The 17,680-nt window shown below is 36.9% G+C and overlaps 1 protein-coding gene and 1 pseudogene across 1 annotated transcript; both read right to left on the minus strand.

Moving 5' to 3' along the window:
* Positions 1 to 4,408: 4,408 nt before the first annotated feature.
* On the minus strand, positions 4,409 to 6,382 carry LOC139436514 (olfactory receptor 2G3-like; annotated as a pseudogene).
* A 9,317-nt stretch (positions 6,383 to 15,699) lies between these two features.
* On the minus strand, positions 15,700 to 16,701 carry LOC131273509 (olfactory receptor 2G2-like). Its single transcript, XM_058276866.1, has one exon. The coding sequence runs from the start codon at positions 16,699 to 16,701 to the stop codon at positions 15,700 to 15,702; it is 1,002 nt and encodes a 333-aa protein (XP_058132849.1).
* Positions 16,702 to 17,680: the final 979 nt, after the last annotated feature.

Consider the following 17,680-nt stretch of genomic DNA (forward strand, 5'->3'; position numbering starts at 1 on the left):
GAATCTTAGATGTAAGTTTTTGTCTTGCAGTATCTTAAAGATATCATAGCACTGTCTTCTTGCCTCCATGGGTATTGGTGAGAAATCAGCACTTAATCTTATTGGATATCCCTTTATCCCAGACTGTAGAAATTCTTATGATTCACTGTGCTAAATTTACTGTACAGCTTCACCTTCAAAATCCACCATGGTTGGTAGAATAGCCTTGGCCATTAGAGAGATTTCTGGGTATTCTCTGTTTCTTATTCCTCAGGATATCCAAAAAGTATTTACTTCACAATTTTAAAATGTGGAGAATACCATACTGAGCAAAATTATTTATTCCTCATCTATTGTGAGACAGATGATACATAGTAATATATTATAATGTTCAGCAAGCAATGTAGCTGGTTCATAATACCAAGTTAATATGTTTCAGAAAGTATTCATCATAAAAACTGCACAGTTGATCTCTACATTTCCATTGGATTTTAGGACCATTTTTATTTATTTTATTTTATCTTAAAGATTTCTACAGAATACAATTGTAACTCTCTTTTACCTATAAATGTCTTAGCTATCCTTTCAAATTGAGATCAAGAAATATCTCAATCTTGGTTACCTACATTAGATCAATTTATTATCTTTATATTTCCAATCTTTGGCATCTAGATTCATATACCACAGATTTTCAGGTATCTACAAAATTATGTAGAATGAACACTAGACTCAGATACCTTCATACTATTCTGTTTGCTTAAATTTATCATATGGGACAGAAAAAATTAGGAATGCTACTAATCTTGAGATATATCATTACTGTTTCAGAGAATTATTCATAGGTGATATCAAAGAAACAAACCAACTATAATATACAAGGGAATTCCCCAATTTGGAGTTATTTTTCCTCTAATAATACTATTGCAACAGTAGACAGTAGACAAATCATGATTAAAACATATTTATATCCTTGAGATGGGGGATTGAATAAAATTGCTGAATTTCAGAAGGTCCAGTATGTAAAGAAAAATATCCATTAGCACCATTGTCCAATTTCCAGGATTATGCTTTAGACAAATTAAACAATTGTAGTAATTGTCTAAAATTATGAACAACCAACTTCAAATGCAACCTGACTAAAAGCCTGGCATAGTTCCTTATTTTGAAATGTCATGAAAGAAAAAGAGGATTTTTATCTGCAATGGAGGAAAAATAGAAAAGTGATGGGTGCTTTTATAAACCTGCAATTAAATTGTAGCTTAGCCATAATAATGAACCAGACCTCTCCTGCTTGCCTCCAGAAAACTGTTTCAGAAATTAATTCCCTATAACAGCTATGTCTCCTAAACTATCAGTGTTAACTACAATAAAAACCTACAATTATATTCTATTCAGGTATGTTCTCCTTAAATTCATATAGGTTTACTAATAAAATAAGTTAACATTAGATATTTAAAATGATGTAAAATGTAAGTTTATGCCTAGCAAAATTGAGTTCTTACTTTGACAAACTTTATTTTAAGAATAATTGTGTTATTTAGGATGTTTGAAGATAATTCACAGATGTTTTTGATAACTCACAGTATGCAGGTATGAGGTAGATATCTAAAGTATGTAGGATGGGAAATGGACTTTGGCCCAGTGGTTAGGGCATCCGTCTACCACATGGGAGGTCCGCGGTTCAAACCCCGGGCCTCCTTGACCCGTGTGGAGCTGGCCATGCGTAGTGCTGATGCACGCAAGGAGTGCCGCGCCACGCAAGGGTGTCCCCCGCGTGGGGGAGCCCCACGCGCAAGGAGTGCGCCCATGAGGAAAGCCGCCCAGCATGAAAAGAAAGTGCAGCCTGCCCAGGAATGGCGCCACCCACACTTCCCGTGCCGCTGACGACAACAGAAGCAGACAAAGAAACAAGACGCAGCAAATGGACACCAAGAAGAGACAACCAGGGGAGGGGGGGGAATTAAATAAATAAATAAATCTTTAAAAAAAAAATAAAGTATGTAGGATGTACTTTGTTAAGGAAAAGGAGTGTTGTGTAGTACTGAAGTAAAATGACTGATTTTTTAAAAAATGAGAAAGAAAATGGGTAGGAGAAAGGTTAAATGAATGTAGAATGCTATAGAAAGATTGTAGAAATGAATTTTATTTGTTGCAGTCAATGCTAAGATTTGATAGACTTATGTGTAATTTTTAAGAGCTTTCATATCAAACAGTGAATTCATGCAAAAAACTAGAGTATGATTTTCTTTTTATTAAAATAATGAAGTTGCCTTGGATTACTATACTGGTCATGGTTTGAAAATAGAAACTTTTTTTCCCTTTTGGAATTCTGACAATAAGACAAATTTCTATACCATACCAGAATATAGTTTTTGATGTTTATATTGACTTTTTATCATCCTTTATTATTTTACAAAATGCTTACTTTTAAAATAAATGTCTTCTCTACCCTTGGATAATAAGTAATCAAATCTTGTTTCACTATGACCCAGTTTCCTATTAAATGTAATATTCAAATCTGATGACTTGGCAGTTTGCCTGGTCCAAGACAAACCCTAAATAATAGTTTAATATATATTCAAATTGTATTCGGCATTTTCTAGTGGGACTCTGGAAAGTCACAGAGGATTTTTTATCACTCCTTGTAAAAGAGAGATGTGAGGAATAATTAAATTTATTAATATATTACCAGTTGCATGGGAAGTGTTTTCAAATCAAAAGGGATTTCCTAACCTTTTGTAGGTTGAATCTGTATGGATAAAATGTTATTCATATAAATATTTTAAAATTGTATGGAATTAATAGAGATTTGGTAATGTTCTCAATGTCCATGTTAAGTCCTCATCATAATCTGCATGTTATTAAACAACATTATAATGTTATGAGTCATAATTTTAGTTATTTTTAGAAAATGCTATATGTTACAAGAGCAACCAAATCTCCATGCCAGGATACTGTTTTACTCTGATGCATCTCTAAATGTGCATGCAATTATTGACAGGTTAGAACTTTGTGATGGTTAGACTATTGTGTCAGCTTGATAAGGTAATTGTGCCCAACTGCTTGGCCTTACATAAACCAATTATGTAATTAATGCTCTTTCATGTTATAAGCTATTGATAATGTGAAAGGTTCAACCCTATCTTTTGATAAAAGCAAGTTACAGATTGCTTGTACTTATTTCTTTTGAAGCTGATTTTATGGGCTTTATATTAATTGTGTGATATACTCATTTTTGCTACACCAATCTTTATTCTACCCATTTAACAATAAAATCAATATCTTTCAACCTAAAACATATTATACACATTAGTTCATGCCTATTTTGATAACAGAAAAGCCTTAATTAATTTATGAGAAAAGTCACCGCTTTCTTGTAAATTACACAAAAACACAGAAAAAAGTTTTTCAATAACTCATCACACTCTTTTTAAGATAGCACATACTAGGAACAAAGACTGAATTAATTCTCAATCCAATAAGATTTGTCTTTAGCTATTTATATTATATTTCTGAGTTCACCATGTTCTTTTTCAGCTACTATAACACACAGACACTCACTTAGAGAATTCCTGTCCCAGCCAAACCAGATTGGCACTGTATCTTTGAAGGAGTGTCTGTGTGTTTACTTACAAAAAAAAAAAATCAGAAGCCAGTGCTATCTCATCTGTAGTATTTTCTTGATTTGCTGAGATAATTTTATAATACTTGACTAAAACAAACATTTCCTCATTATCCTTAACAATATTCACTATTAAGAATATACTGGTGTTTTTTAAATTGCAATTACTTTTATACTCCTAACATATTAAATGACTTGGAATAAAATTGTTTCATTATTTTCTCTCCTAAAATGCCTATATCTACCATGCGCTGTCAGTGACTTACAGACCACACAATCAGATACATTCATTAAGTTTATGTAAAAATAATGTATTTAGTACATTTCATTTCTCTCACTCCTTCTTGGAATTCTTAATGATAAATGGATTAAGGGAAATAGTAGTTAGTATGATATCCAACTGATCACTAAATCTGAACTATGAGCAGATATTTTTCCACCATGGTTAAGGTAAAATACAGAACTTTCTTCTTCTGCAGCATGAAATGTTAATGGGAGATTTTATAAGTAAATATAAGATGGTTGTTTATCAGAAACCTGAAAAAAAAAACTTGAAAAATTCAATGAAAAGAAAAAAATTCCTAAGCAAACAATTGGCAACATTCGATTTTTTAAAGCATTGGAAAATAAGTGGCAGAAATAAAAGATTGCTGGCAAGTATGATAGCTTATATCCACTCAGAGCTTTCTTTTCTATGTCTCAAGTTCTGATTTAAGTAAACATGTACTCAATTTGCATAATTACACATAAGAAAGGGGAAAGCCCTTATATATAAAATAAGAGAGCACCAATTCAACTGGTGTAAAATTAAGAACTATGAGTTTGTCTAAATAAAAGTTGGATAAAAGCACATGACTTGTAACCACTTCCTTGCATATCACATCTGGAGGAACACAGTTTTCCTGAGAGAAGTTTCTTCAGAGCCTCCTTCACATCCATGTTCCTTACAGTGTAGATGATAGGATTTAAGGTAGAAGTCAGCATGGTGTAGAAATGTGAGGCGGCTTGCTCGGTCGGTAGAGGTGGGGTCTGGCTGCGGACGAGGGGTTGGTCCAGCTCTGGATGAGGGGTCGGTCCCGCTTGGGACGAGGGGTCGGTCCCGCTTGGGACGAGGGGTCGGTCCCACTTGGGACGAGGGGTCAGTCCGGCAGCAGACGAGGGATCGGTCTCACAAGGGGTTGCGCGGTTCGGCTGACGGGGTCACCCGGCGAAGCCGGCGACGAAGGGGTCGCCCGGAGAAGCCGGCGACGAAGGGGTCGCCCGGAGAAGCCGACGACGAAGGGGTCGCCTGGAGAAGCAGGCAACGAACTGGGGACAAGGGAGGCCAGGCCCTTGTTGGGGGCTCTCAGGACTGGAGGGCGCACGGCAGAAGAACTACCGCGGAGACAAGGTAAACACGCAAGTCCACTTTATTGAGGGAGAGGCAACAGTTTTATAGGGGCTGGGGAAGGCTGATTGGTCGAAGCCACGCCCTGTTCTGATTGGTTGCGGGCGAAAGGTCAGTGGGCAGTACTGGACAGGGGAGGGGTGGTGATTAGGGATTGGCTGTTGCTGTTGCTGGGGGAAGGGGCAGGGTTTAGGGATTGGTGGCTGCTGTTGCTGGGGTGGAGGGCAGACTTGAGTTTCCCACCCACGCCTGGCTGTTGCTGCTGTCGGGGGAGGGGAAAAGGGCAGACTGGAATTTTCCGCCCTGCGCCTGCACAGGGAGAAAGAAGAAGAAGGGTGCCGCCCCACAGGCATCGTGTGGCGCCATCCGGGAGGAGGGGCGGCCGCGGAAGCATGGCTGCCAAGAAGGGGAGACCCGAGGGCACTCTGCGCCCATGCCGAGCTCCCTTCAGGGGTGGCGGTGAGTCCGACCAGCCACCCTATTATGGGGGCAGCGGCTTGGCCTGCCGCGGCCGCTCCCCTGCCAGGCCAGCAAACCACACTTCAACCTGAGGGGTGACTGCAGAAAAGAGATAAATTTGCCTCAGTCCTGGGTGTAACTGTCACTTGGCTGGAGATACATGTAGATAATGAGCCATAAAAAATGATCACCACAATGAGGTGGGAGGAGCAGGTGCTACAGGCTTTATGTCTTGCCTCCACTGATTTGATCCTCAGAATGGCTTGGGTTATGAAGCCATAGGAGATAAGGCTGAGTGCTGGAGGGATTAGGAGGATCAGGACACTAATGACAATAAGCACCAATTCATTAATGGTGGTGTCCACACAAGCCAATTTGAGTAGAGCTGGTACTTCACAAACAAAATGATCCAACTGGTGGTTGCCACAGAAAGGCAACTGCAAGGTGAAGGTAGCATGAATCAAAGAATTGGCCAAACCACTCATCCAGGAGATGGATGTCAGCTGCTGACATAGCCACATGTTCATTATGACTACATAGTATAGTGTAAGGTTTGCAGACAGCAGCATAGAGATGGAAGGCCATCACAGCCAAAAGGATGCACTCTGCAGAGCCCAGGGCTAGAGAGGTGTAGAGTTGGATCACACAACATCCATAAGTGATGGTCTTCTCTGGTCCTCCAGGTTAACTAGGGTTTGAGGATCAAGGCTAGTGGTGAAGCAGAGGTGCAGGAAAGAGAGGTTACTTAGGAAAAAGTACATGGGGGTGTGGAGAGGAGGATCCATGTACCAGGTAATGATGATGATGAAGTTTCCCACAAGCATCAGGAGATAGAAGAAAAGGACAAATACAAAGAGCACAGACTCTAGGCGAGGGTGGTCTGAGAAACTGAGAACAATGAAACCCACCAGGGTACTGTCATTGGCCCTTCCCATATCTCTAGGGGGAACATCTGCTAAGAGAAAAATGAGAAGTTTAAAACAGTTTATCTGAGAATCAAAAAATGTAAGAACTGAAAGATCATGGGGACCTATTTGTCCACCCTACTCATTTTTGCCCTTAATGTGGGCCATATACCATCCAGTCTAATGCCTTTTCTAAGAAAATCATGAATAATTTCAATTTCAGGGTTTTCTGGGAACTCATTATTAAAGCCCAAGGTATTATTTCAAAATCAACAGAAGAGAATGTCATTTGGCTAACATTTATATAGGGGAGGGTGAAACAAATTTTGAATTGAAAGATTGGTAAGTCACACAAAAATGTTTCACAATGAGAAATATATTCTGTCATGTTACATTTTCCTAGATTCTCATCTAGAAGAATGGAATCATATTTATCATATTCCCTTTTCCATATAAAAGTCATTATTCAATTATTATGCTATTTTAGTCATTATTAGTCTATCCACACTATACAACCCTAGTTTATAATGCATTCATTTCTGAGAAGAACTTTACAAATATCCAATATTTGAACTCTTGACATCAGGGTCATCCCCAACCCACTGTACATCACTGCCAGATCAATATTTCCAAAATAGAATTTGAAAATATCACTTTTTTTTTCTGCTTAAAAGCCTGTAGCTACATTTCAATACTTCCACTTCAAAGACAAATACTTTATTTCACTCAATTATCTCTACAATTTTGCTCCAAAACCCATTTTCTATGCATAACTTCTATACTGACCTTTCTGGATCTTCTTATAAAGACAAGTAAGTCATCCACATAATCTATGCAATGGTCATTTCTCCTAATGACCAAATGACTTCAAATGTTCTTCACCTTTCTAAAAAGCATTTGTCATTGCAGCTTAGAATTTTTGTCATGTTGAACCTTAAGGAGTTTAAAAAGTTTTATCAATTATCTTTTTTTAATTATATATTTCTAAAGAGAATTTAACAAATCTGTAACTTTTTTATGTTGTGTATTCTGTTTAATGTATTTTTGTTTTATGATGAATATTAATGACTTGAAGTCAGTTGGTTTAAGTAATGATTCAAAATACACTTTGAAAATAATTTCATTTTTGACAATTCAATCATTGAGTGAACATGTATGCTCTATGTTGAATTTTATATTATATATGTTCCTTCCTCACACATGTTTCCTTTTCATCAGTATAATATGTCCCACAGGTAAAAATAGTCTTCTTCTATCCTATTGCATCCCAATATTATCCATTTTAAAAGGCTTTGTATTAGTTTCATCCAGAAAACCTTACACATTTTCCACATTTCAAAACAATTTTTTTCTCATCTGTTATGTTGAAAAACTGATTTGAAAATTACTTATTTGGTTCAAACTTAGAACATCATTTTTAACTTTTCTTTTTTAAAATTTAGATTATTCATTATGTACCTGTTAAATTTTGTTTTGTATCTCCAGATGGATTATTAGATCAATGACAATCTTATCCCTGTTGAAGCAGTGCACAAAAAGAGTATAAATGTGTGTGTGCAGTGGTGGCAAAATGAGGAGGATTTCTTATCTTCATCTGTGCCTAGGATGAAACCTGAATGTATTAGATTTTGTATGCAGATTTTGTTCACAGTAAAAACCATGAATATGGTGTTTTCTTTTTTATTTTAAAGGGCACTTATTTTTAGCACTAAATGATGGTGCATTTTTAGATATTCAAACAAATATCCACTTTAACAGGCTTTAATAATGAGTTCCCAGAAAACCCTGGAATTGAAATCATTCATGATTTTCTTAGAGGAAGCATTAGACTGGATGGTATACTGTGCTTATATATATTCCCTGCAGAGCCAGATGAGGTGTAATTCTTCCAATGGAGGTTGCATGCATTGTTTATGCTCTCATCATGTTGGCCTCAAAAGATTTCCTCTTCCTTTCACACATTTGCAATGCCTGTTTGTTGAAAATATGTGCACTAAACATGAATAACAAATGTAAAAATTATAGGTATTGATGTAAGTTCATAGAAGTGAGTGATCAAAACCACACTCATATAAGCAAACCCAAGCAACTTCAGCTCTCCAAAAAAGACCTAAATCAATAGCAGATGAGAAAGAAATTTTAAACAAAGGAAAACTACATGAGAAATACTAAAAAATTTGGATTCTCTTTATGTTTTCTTAGAATAACAGTTAATAAGTTTGTATGTTTGTGAAGGGAGAAGTAGTAAAGATGAAAAAGTCAAGAATTCTATGGTTTAGATAGTGAAGTACTTTGAAAATCAGCCTAAGATTCAAGAAATGGTTATGCCCATCAACAGATGAATGGATAAATAAAATGTGGTATATACATACAATGGAATACTACTCAGCTATAAGAAAGAATACACTACAAACACATGTGATAGCATGGATGAATCATGAGAACCTTATGTTGAATGAAGCAACCCAGGTATTGAAGGACAAATACTACATGACCTCAATGATATGAAATAAGTAAACCAAGCTATCTCAGAGAGCTAGAGACTGGATGATAAGCTTAAAGGAAGTTGGGGGGTAAAGGAAAGTTGCAAGATGACACCAAAATGGGTGAAATCTATGATAAGCTGGAGGTAAGTATTTGTACAGGGAAGGGATAAAATGGGGGCATAGGGATACCTTTGGGTGGGGCTTTGTGGGCTTAATGGGGGCTAGGGAAGGGAGGATGGGTCACATGACCTAAGAAATTAGGGGGAGGGTGGGGGAACACTTGAACATAGGAGATTGTCAGGTATGTGGTTGAAATTATAATGTAGAGAAAACACTTTAGAAAATACAATAAGGAAGGTTACCTGTTTTAGATGCTTAAAGAGGTCATGTGACACAGGGCAGGCTTCTAGGGAGTGTGTGAGTGCTCATTTGTCATAGTGGGTTATATCATTGGGTGGAGACCCATACAATGATAGTGAAGGTATACCCACATCCTGGGGAGGACCTATTTCTCAAACAGATGGAATTGTATCTCTCAAGAGAATTGGTGGCTCCAAATGGGTTAGGGCAGTCGAGTAGGTCAAGACCTCAACATTGCTGCAAGTATCTCTGAATATGGTCCTTCAAGTAATAAAGACTGATTGTCACAGTGGGCCCTGAGGGGAGGGGGAAAGAGGTGTTGAATAGATGGAATCAGTGTAACTGTGGGGCAATGGAAGTGTTCCACAAGATCATGCAATGATGGATATAGGACATGTCAAATTACACCAAAAATGTATAAAAGTCTATAGGCTAAAATGAAAATCATAATGTAAAGCATAAGATAGCTAAAAATTTAGAAAATTGTATAGTCTGAAATATAAATCATAATGTAAACCCAAATGGAACCGTGTTTGAAAGCTGTTGTTTCAATATCTGTACATCAGCTGCAGGAAATATATTATCAACATATAAAAAAACTGTTGTTTGGAGAGGGACAAAGGGTTTGATGTTGGATATGTGGGGATACTATATATTGTATATGTGAATTACTGTGATCTAAAACTCATGTGAATACAAATTAATAATTAGGGGGAAAAAAGAAAGAAAGGATGTAGACAGTAAGGAAGAAATGGAAGAAATTGCCTTGCCACTCTACTTACAGGACAACACCTATAGCAGTGATGGAAGGCAAAATGTCAAAAATAAAGCTCTTTCATTTTTTCATTTTTTGATACCAAATTTATTTTTCCTTTATTTAGTTTTTCTAAATTAGTATGTATTCTATATCTAACCTTCAAATCTATCATTATATTCCATTTTACTATTAATAGAACCTGGCACTATATTAGGCTTCCTTTTTAAAAAAAGTTTTGGACCACAGAGATGTTCAACTATGACAGAGGAGGAATACTGGTGTGGGGTGTTATTGATAGAGGGCACATGGTTGGGAGGGAGTTCTCCAACGTATGTATACAGTGTACATAAAAATGTTTGGATATTTTCATAGTGGTTTCAGTTAAAAATGACAACTGAGGGAGCACTGAGTTCCTAACCAGGGGAGCTCTATCACATTCTCCAATGAAACAGCAACAATTATCCAGCATAATGGCAAAGACCAATAAAGATGGATGGTCCAACAATGAGCCCTTGATACTGATGGTTATGATTATGAGCCTGTGTGCCTGAAATATGAACCAGGCCTAGAGCTGCAGGGTGCCTAGGTGATACCTCCAGGGAACCTCCATGTTGCTCAAATGTGGCCACTCTCTAAGCCAAATTCAGCATGTAAATGCATTACCTTCCCCCCAGCATGGGACATGACTCCTGGGGATGAGCCTCCCTGATGTCAAGGGATTACGACCAAGCACCAGCTGATGATATAACTAGAAAAAGACCTTGAATAAAAGGGTCAACTCAGACCGGCAAAGTATCTCAGCCTACATGTAATATCAGGTGTTAAAACTGCTTTTTGACTTTGGATAAAAGGGGGAAATGGAAAGGACAAACGAATTTATATGGCTATGAGTCTCCAAAAAAGAGTTGGGAGGTCATCAGAGGGGTAAATGCTTATGCACGCCTCAGCAGGGTACCAGAGACAGCCAAATTAGATAGAAACCCAGGTGCTGTGCCTCCTATTGGCTACAGAGACCCACAGGTTCTATGGTCATGGCAAATGACTCTGGAGTTCAGTGCCATCTCAGTTGGCCCTACTTTGGAGTTTATGTTCCTGAGTGTGATGGAGTTGGACACAGATATGACCTTTCCACACATGACTCTTCTGTTACTTTTACCAGACCTGTAGTTGGCATTTGGGTTGGTGTATACTCAGGACACCTGAATTTCTGGTCTGTGCATGTGATACCACTGATATAAATCTTTACATTTGTATGTTTCTAATAAACTGCAAGCTTCTTAAAGTGAAGGGTCATGTTTTACTGATTTTATTATGTGTAATTTGTATGGAGTCTGAAGCATAGTAAATGATAAATGTTTGTTGCATAAACTAATGCATTTCAGTTGCCCTATTTCCCAAAGACATACCTTCTCTTGGGTCTTTCTGTATAGAATATAGTCCACCTTTACTTTTGTGAAACTGAACCTTGTTCATTACTCAAGCCACCTCCTGTTTAAAGCCTTGAAACAGGCTGAAAACCCATAGCCATGTCTTATCCCAATTTGAAGAGATCCAATATAAGACAGATGTTCCTTCTGGTCTAGGCCATTTTACAGGTGTTTTGTTCTCTGTGTCTGTCCTGCCTTTAGGTGAAAGTACAAGACTGATGGTATTAGAGTTCTCAGTAGCTGCTCATGTGTTTTAAAGTTACCCACCCGAGCAGACAAAGGCCTGATTTGATGTGTAAGCAACTGTCCTCTCCAGGGCACATTCTGATTTATGCTGTTTCATCCCTCAACTTGCTGACCCCTGTCAGCATCAATAAACACAATCACATCTCTCTGAGGAAACTGACAAATGAGACCACAGTGTTAATAAAGTCAATAATGAATGATGCTCTGGAAAATATTTTATTCTTTCTCAATAAAACCAAACCTAATAATTCATTTTATTTACAATATTCCTCCATTTGAGGTTGCAGAAAGTCCAGAGCTCAGAGGCTTACAATAACACACAGCTTGAGTTGTATAACTGTATAGTAATTCTCCTAAGTAATTTTTTTACAGAAGATTAATACCACATTGAATTAAGTGCTCTAGGATGTTGTTTGTATCTACCTATGTATCTCTTTATATGAACATCTATGCAACTATTTATATATCTAAGCAGCTATTTATCTTCTGTCCTCTCTGTATCTAGGTTTTGATATCTATTTAGCTATATCTATCATCTATGTTTTTCCTGTAAGAGATGACTTAAATTGAAAATATCAGTTATACTAATAAGTTGCCAGGCACTACCTTGTACTTATGAATAGCAACAGAAATTTGCCACATTTCCATAACTGCAGAAAAAATAACTTGAAATTCAAAGAGTTTAACTTTCTCTCTCAACATTTCATGTTACATTAATGACAAACCATGTTCAGCAGAGATAGAAAACTACAAGACTGCTACGTGAATAACTTTCATAAATCCACTCAAAACATAAGTGCACGCAAGTAATGCTAAATTCAACTTAAGTCTTACTACCAAGACTCTGTAAATGTGTTGGTATTTTCCACTTCTTCAGAAAGCACATTATATAGCATTTTCTTAGCTTTGTGTTTCTGTGTCAAACCTGGTCCTGACCCACCAGGCAACTTAGCTTCAGAACACTGTTGAAGACTGGTATTTCTCACAGGAACAAAGCCTGAGGAAACTGTTGCAGTCATAATGAAATTTGGGAGAGAGGGGGATCTGAAGTGGGCAGGATCCCTTTGTGGCAAGTTCTTGTTTATTCACATCTACAAAATCCTCTGGGGTAACCTGTGTCCAGCAGGCAATTAGCAGAGGAAGTAACTAACTCCAGGGGATCAACCAAGGAAAATGGATATACATATTTCCCTAATGTGGAGTATTCTGTTTTTGATACAGTATCATTCTTCAACTTCCTACTTTGTAAAGGAAGTCATCAGACTTCCCAGCATAAAAAATAAACAAACTTGTCTGTGTTGCTTCTTTGCTCCTTCTCTTCAGTTGCAAGAAAGAACATCTCTGTCATCCACTTTAAAGTTAATCCTTCCCCCTGTAACTTGGATTATCTGCATCATATAACTCCCTATAACTACCAACATCTTTATTTATTAGTGCAAAGAAATTTCATAGTAAAATCATCTGGATGTAAATTTAGATTTACTGTCCTTTTGTAACCTTATTCTTCTCCCCCAAACCTTTAAATGTTGGATTACTCAAACATCAAGCCAGCATCCTCAACTCTTATCATGATTTAATCTTCCCTAAGTGAACACATCTGCTAATCACTACATTAATTATGAGTATGTTCCTCTAGTGAGGACCAGATCCTCATATTCAACTTTCAAATGAACAGCTCTCCTTGCACCCCAAATGATATTTGTTCAAATCTAAGCCCTTGCTTTCAATATTATGTTTCTTCTAAAAGTAAATGACATCATCATCAGCCCAGTTCATGCAAGGTAGAAACCTGGGCCCATCATTGATGTGACCACCATTAAGTTTATCTTTTTTATCCTTCATATCAAGTCCCCAAAATTACAAATAACACCTAAATATTTCTCAAATATGCTCCTTATTAACTCTTCAGTCTCCAATGCTGGTTGCAAATTTTAAGCTGAACGAAGATATCTTATGTTCTAATACAGTTGCCTCATTAAATAAAGGTTAAAATGAGTTAAAAAATAAGTGTAGGGATTTGTGTTTGTTATAAGAAGTGTTAGGACTAAAACCAAAACATCTCTTCTCTGTCCGGTGTTCTTTCATTATATCAACATTAGTTGATTACATGTTGAAATAATGTAGTTTTTTTTAGTCTAAATTCTATACCTCTTTCAATATCCAGGTCCTTACATGACCCTATATTGGTTAAGACATTTCTCAACTCTAAAGACAGCGCCTGATTTTTATTTTGATGTTGCCTCATACAAGATACAACAGAATGGCATGTGGTACTATTGGTTGTGAATAGAAATAATCATAGAACATTTTTAAAAATTCCTTCAAAGAATTTGGTATTTGAAATTTTTAACAAACATGTATTATTATAATTCATGGACTATCCTCAAATTATTACCTCTGCTTTCTTCACAACATGCATCCAAGAGAAGTTGGGAAATCAGTTATCAGCAACTCTCATGGCAAATTAATCCTCAAAGTTTTGGCCTGACACCAAATGTGGTTAATCTGGTGATCCCAGGGAAGGGAAGTTACTCACCTGCTGTCCCCTGCCCAGACAGTGACAGGAAGGGCAGTTTTGATAAATAAAAACATTAACCTAGGTCATACTTATACAATATAAATCTACTTAACTACAAGATTTTTGCTTCCTATTTTGTACTGTTCCAATTCCTTATCTGGCATACAGGACCCTTTATTCCTTGATCAATTCAGACATTTTTCTATCATCTCATCTCAACATTAATCTTTGGTCCAGCCATCTTATATTTTATTTTGTTTCTTTAATAGTTTCATAATTTTAAGTTTACTTCAGTTATAAAAACATGCTCATCTCTCTACATATATGACTCTTAAAAACTCTTCTTTAGTTGACTTAAACTTGCACATCCTTCTGGTCTCTCTGGGACAATGCATTTCTCAGCTTCTTAGAAGTCATAAGGATTGGTCAGTCATTCCTTGACTTGCTTACTCTTTCAATGAAATAATTAACACACTTGAACTTACAAGACCTTCCCACTCTAGTGAGATGAGAATATTCTTTTTCACCTCACTAAAATGTTTCTTTATTTTGATGTATATTTGAACCCACCATTGTTGCCTACAATAGTCTATACAACTCAGTTATTGCCATCATGCAAGAAAGTAGAATGTAGACTCATATATTCACACAAAATTACCCAAAATCAATTTTCATTTTCAGAAAAGGAATGTACATAAAAAGAATTCTTAGAGTGAAGTCTGGAGAAATGACTATCAGTGTTTAATAGTAAATAGTGAAAGATCTTTGGTTCAGATTTTGTCCAGAAAATAAAATTCAAAATGAAGAAAAAAATGTTTTATATATATAATACAGGTTAAAATAACACTAATAACTGCTATTAATTATCTGTGTCTTCAAGACACAAAATATTCTAGAGCTGTGATTCATCTCAGGAAATAGAATTTATGGTTAGGCAGTTAGAAATGGTTTATGAATTCAATTATAAAATTAGAGAACTGGGCTCCCTCCAGGGGCTTTGTTGACCATTTTTAATGTATGGCTTTAGTTCTTATGGTGTTTTTGCCCCTCTACACATCTCTTCCAGGTTCCAATAAGGTGAAATAAAAAGAGTTTTGCTTTGTGACTGTTTGCTTAAGATTCAGACATCCAGCTCTGTTACTTTGGAAATAATTAAGCTACTTGCACTTCTATAGTTATGGGGAGTCTGCAAGACTGACAACTGTATTGTTACAAATGAATGATGGTGAGAACAAATAGCCTTATGAATGCCTTGAATGTTTGCATGTTCACTTTAATCTTGTAAAGAGTTTAGCACTTAAAAGGAATCTCACATTTGCTACTTAAATAATACATTTTGAAGAAAAGACACTGAAGCATAGATTGAGTAAATACTAAACTGTATGCTGAGTTGGGTCATAGTAAAGTCAGGATTAGGTGCATATATTCATAGTATTTTTGTATGTTAAAAATTGAATAAGCAACTAATTAAAAGAAAATGGAATAAAATGGCCAAAGTGTTGTCCTTCTGGAAGGTTTCTATCACAGTATCACTTTTAGGAATTCTTTGGGATTCATGTAAATGTTATACACAGAATATTCCCTAGAATTTTCTTAAGAGCCCTTTTAAACTCTTTGTTCCTCAGAGTATAGATAAGAGGGTTCAGCATAGGGGTCACCACAGTGTAGAAGAGGGAAATGAACTTTCCCTGATCTTTGTATTTACTCTTGGATGGCTGCAGATATATGAAGATGATGGTTCCATAGAAGATGATGACTACCAAAAGGTGGGAAGAGCAGGTACCAAAAGCTTTCTGTCTCCCACAGGCTGACTTGATCATCAAAATAGCCTGGACAATGTACCCATAAGAGACCAGGATGAATGAGACAGGCACTACAAGGAAGAGGACACTAGCCACAAAAAGCCCAACCTCATTGAAAGTGGTGTCCACGCAAGCCAACTTGATGAGCACAGGAACCTCACAGATGAAATGGTCCACTTGATGATGACCACAGAAGGGCAGCTGAAGAGTGAGACTAGACTCTACCAAGCTGGTGGCCATCCCACTGAGCCATGCCATAGAGGCCAGGATCATGCAGAGATGGGGATGCATAAGGACAGTGTAACGAAGGGGACGGCAGACAGCAACATAGCGATCGTAGGACATCACCGTGAGCAAAACACACTCTGTGGAACCCAGTGCAAGGGAAACATAGAGTTGAACAATACAGCCACCATAGGTAATCATTTTCATGGAATCCCTCAAGTTTACCAGGAGCTGGGGAATCACACTGCTGGTGAAGCATAAGTCCAGGAAGGATAGATGAGAAAGGAAGTAATACATTGGCATGTGAAGTTTGGGTTCCAGACGAGATATCAGTATGATGGTTGTATTACCCAAAATTGTTAGTAAATACAAGATCAAGATGATTATAAATAGAGCCTTCTGTAACTGAGGATAATCAGAAAACCCCAACAGGATGAAACCTGTCAGGCTGCTCTCATGGGTACTCCTCACCATCCCTATTTGCGAGGTAGTTTCCAGAATGCTGAGGCATAGCTGAAAAGATGGCATATTATACAAGGTCAAGTGAGTGACAAGGTTACCTCTCATAAAAGTGTCCTATGTTAAATTGGTATGAGTTTGTGTCCTTAGAGCTAGTAATGTCCATCGATCCATTTTTCCTAATGTGTTCATTCTACCCATTTGACTTCTTAGTGGTTTCCTAATTTTCTTCAAAATAGAGCGCAATGGGCATATTAATAAACAACATCATCTGCTATAGGAAACACTTTAGACCATTGTTTCTTTCCAATCCCACCAAATTTACCCTTCATATTTTGACATATCTTTCTAATTACAGGTAGGAGGAAATTCAGCTGATTCCAACTAAAATGAGAAAATTGAATTTTTAAGAAATTTTCTATTATGGAAAAATATCTCTCATCATGAAGAACTGTGGACATTTCTAAGGTTACATTGCTGAAATAAATTGGATGTGATTATCATTAACTATAAAACAATGCCTGAATGCTTACATGACCTGCTCAAATGCATCTGTTTACCGAGAAATGTAAAGCTTGGATGCATTTCTTCTGAATGCATGTAAAATTGATTTTGATTCTACTCACTATCTATGTTTCTTATTCCTTCCACTATTGCTTTTTGTTTTTCTTGGTTTTTGCCTGTTTCTATTTTCAGGGACCAAGGATCCTTTTGATTTTTAGGAAATGAAATGGTATCTGTTAGTTATACATTTTTAAGTATTTAAATTTCTTTCCCTAGAATCATTTGCCTTCTAACCATCATTCAAAGTGTGAAGGCAAAATGTGCTTCCTGGAAAGGAAGCAAGCAAGTAAAAGGATCTTTACTTCCAAATGAAGAAACCATATCTGATTCATGAAATGACACTACTCAGTAAGCTCTTAGTTATGAAGGTACTATAGAGAGCAGGCCTTTCTTCCAATCCAGTGTTACTAAGGAGACTTCCCTCAATCCTGCAGAAAAAGAAAATAGCCCTTTAATATTATACACTCCCCAAACCTTTGTTTTT

The sequence above is a fragment of the Dasypus novemcinctus genome, chromosome 15 (assembly GCF_030445035.2).
Source record: "Dasypus novemcinctus isolate mDasNov1 chromosome 15, mDasNov1.1.hap2, whole genome shotgun sequence".
Lineage (NCBI taxonomy): Eukaryota > Metazoa > Chordata > Mammalia > Cingulata > Dasypodidae > Dasypus > Dasypus novemcinctus.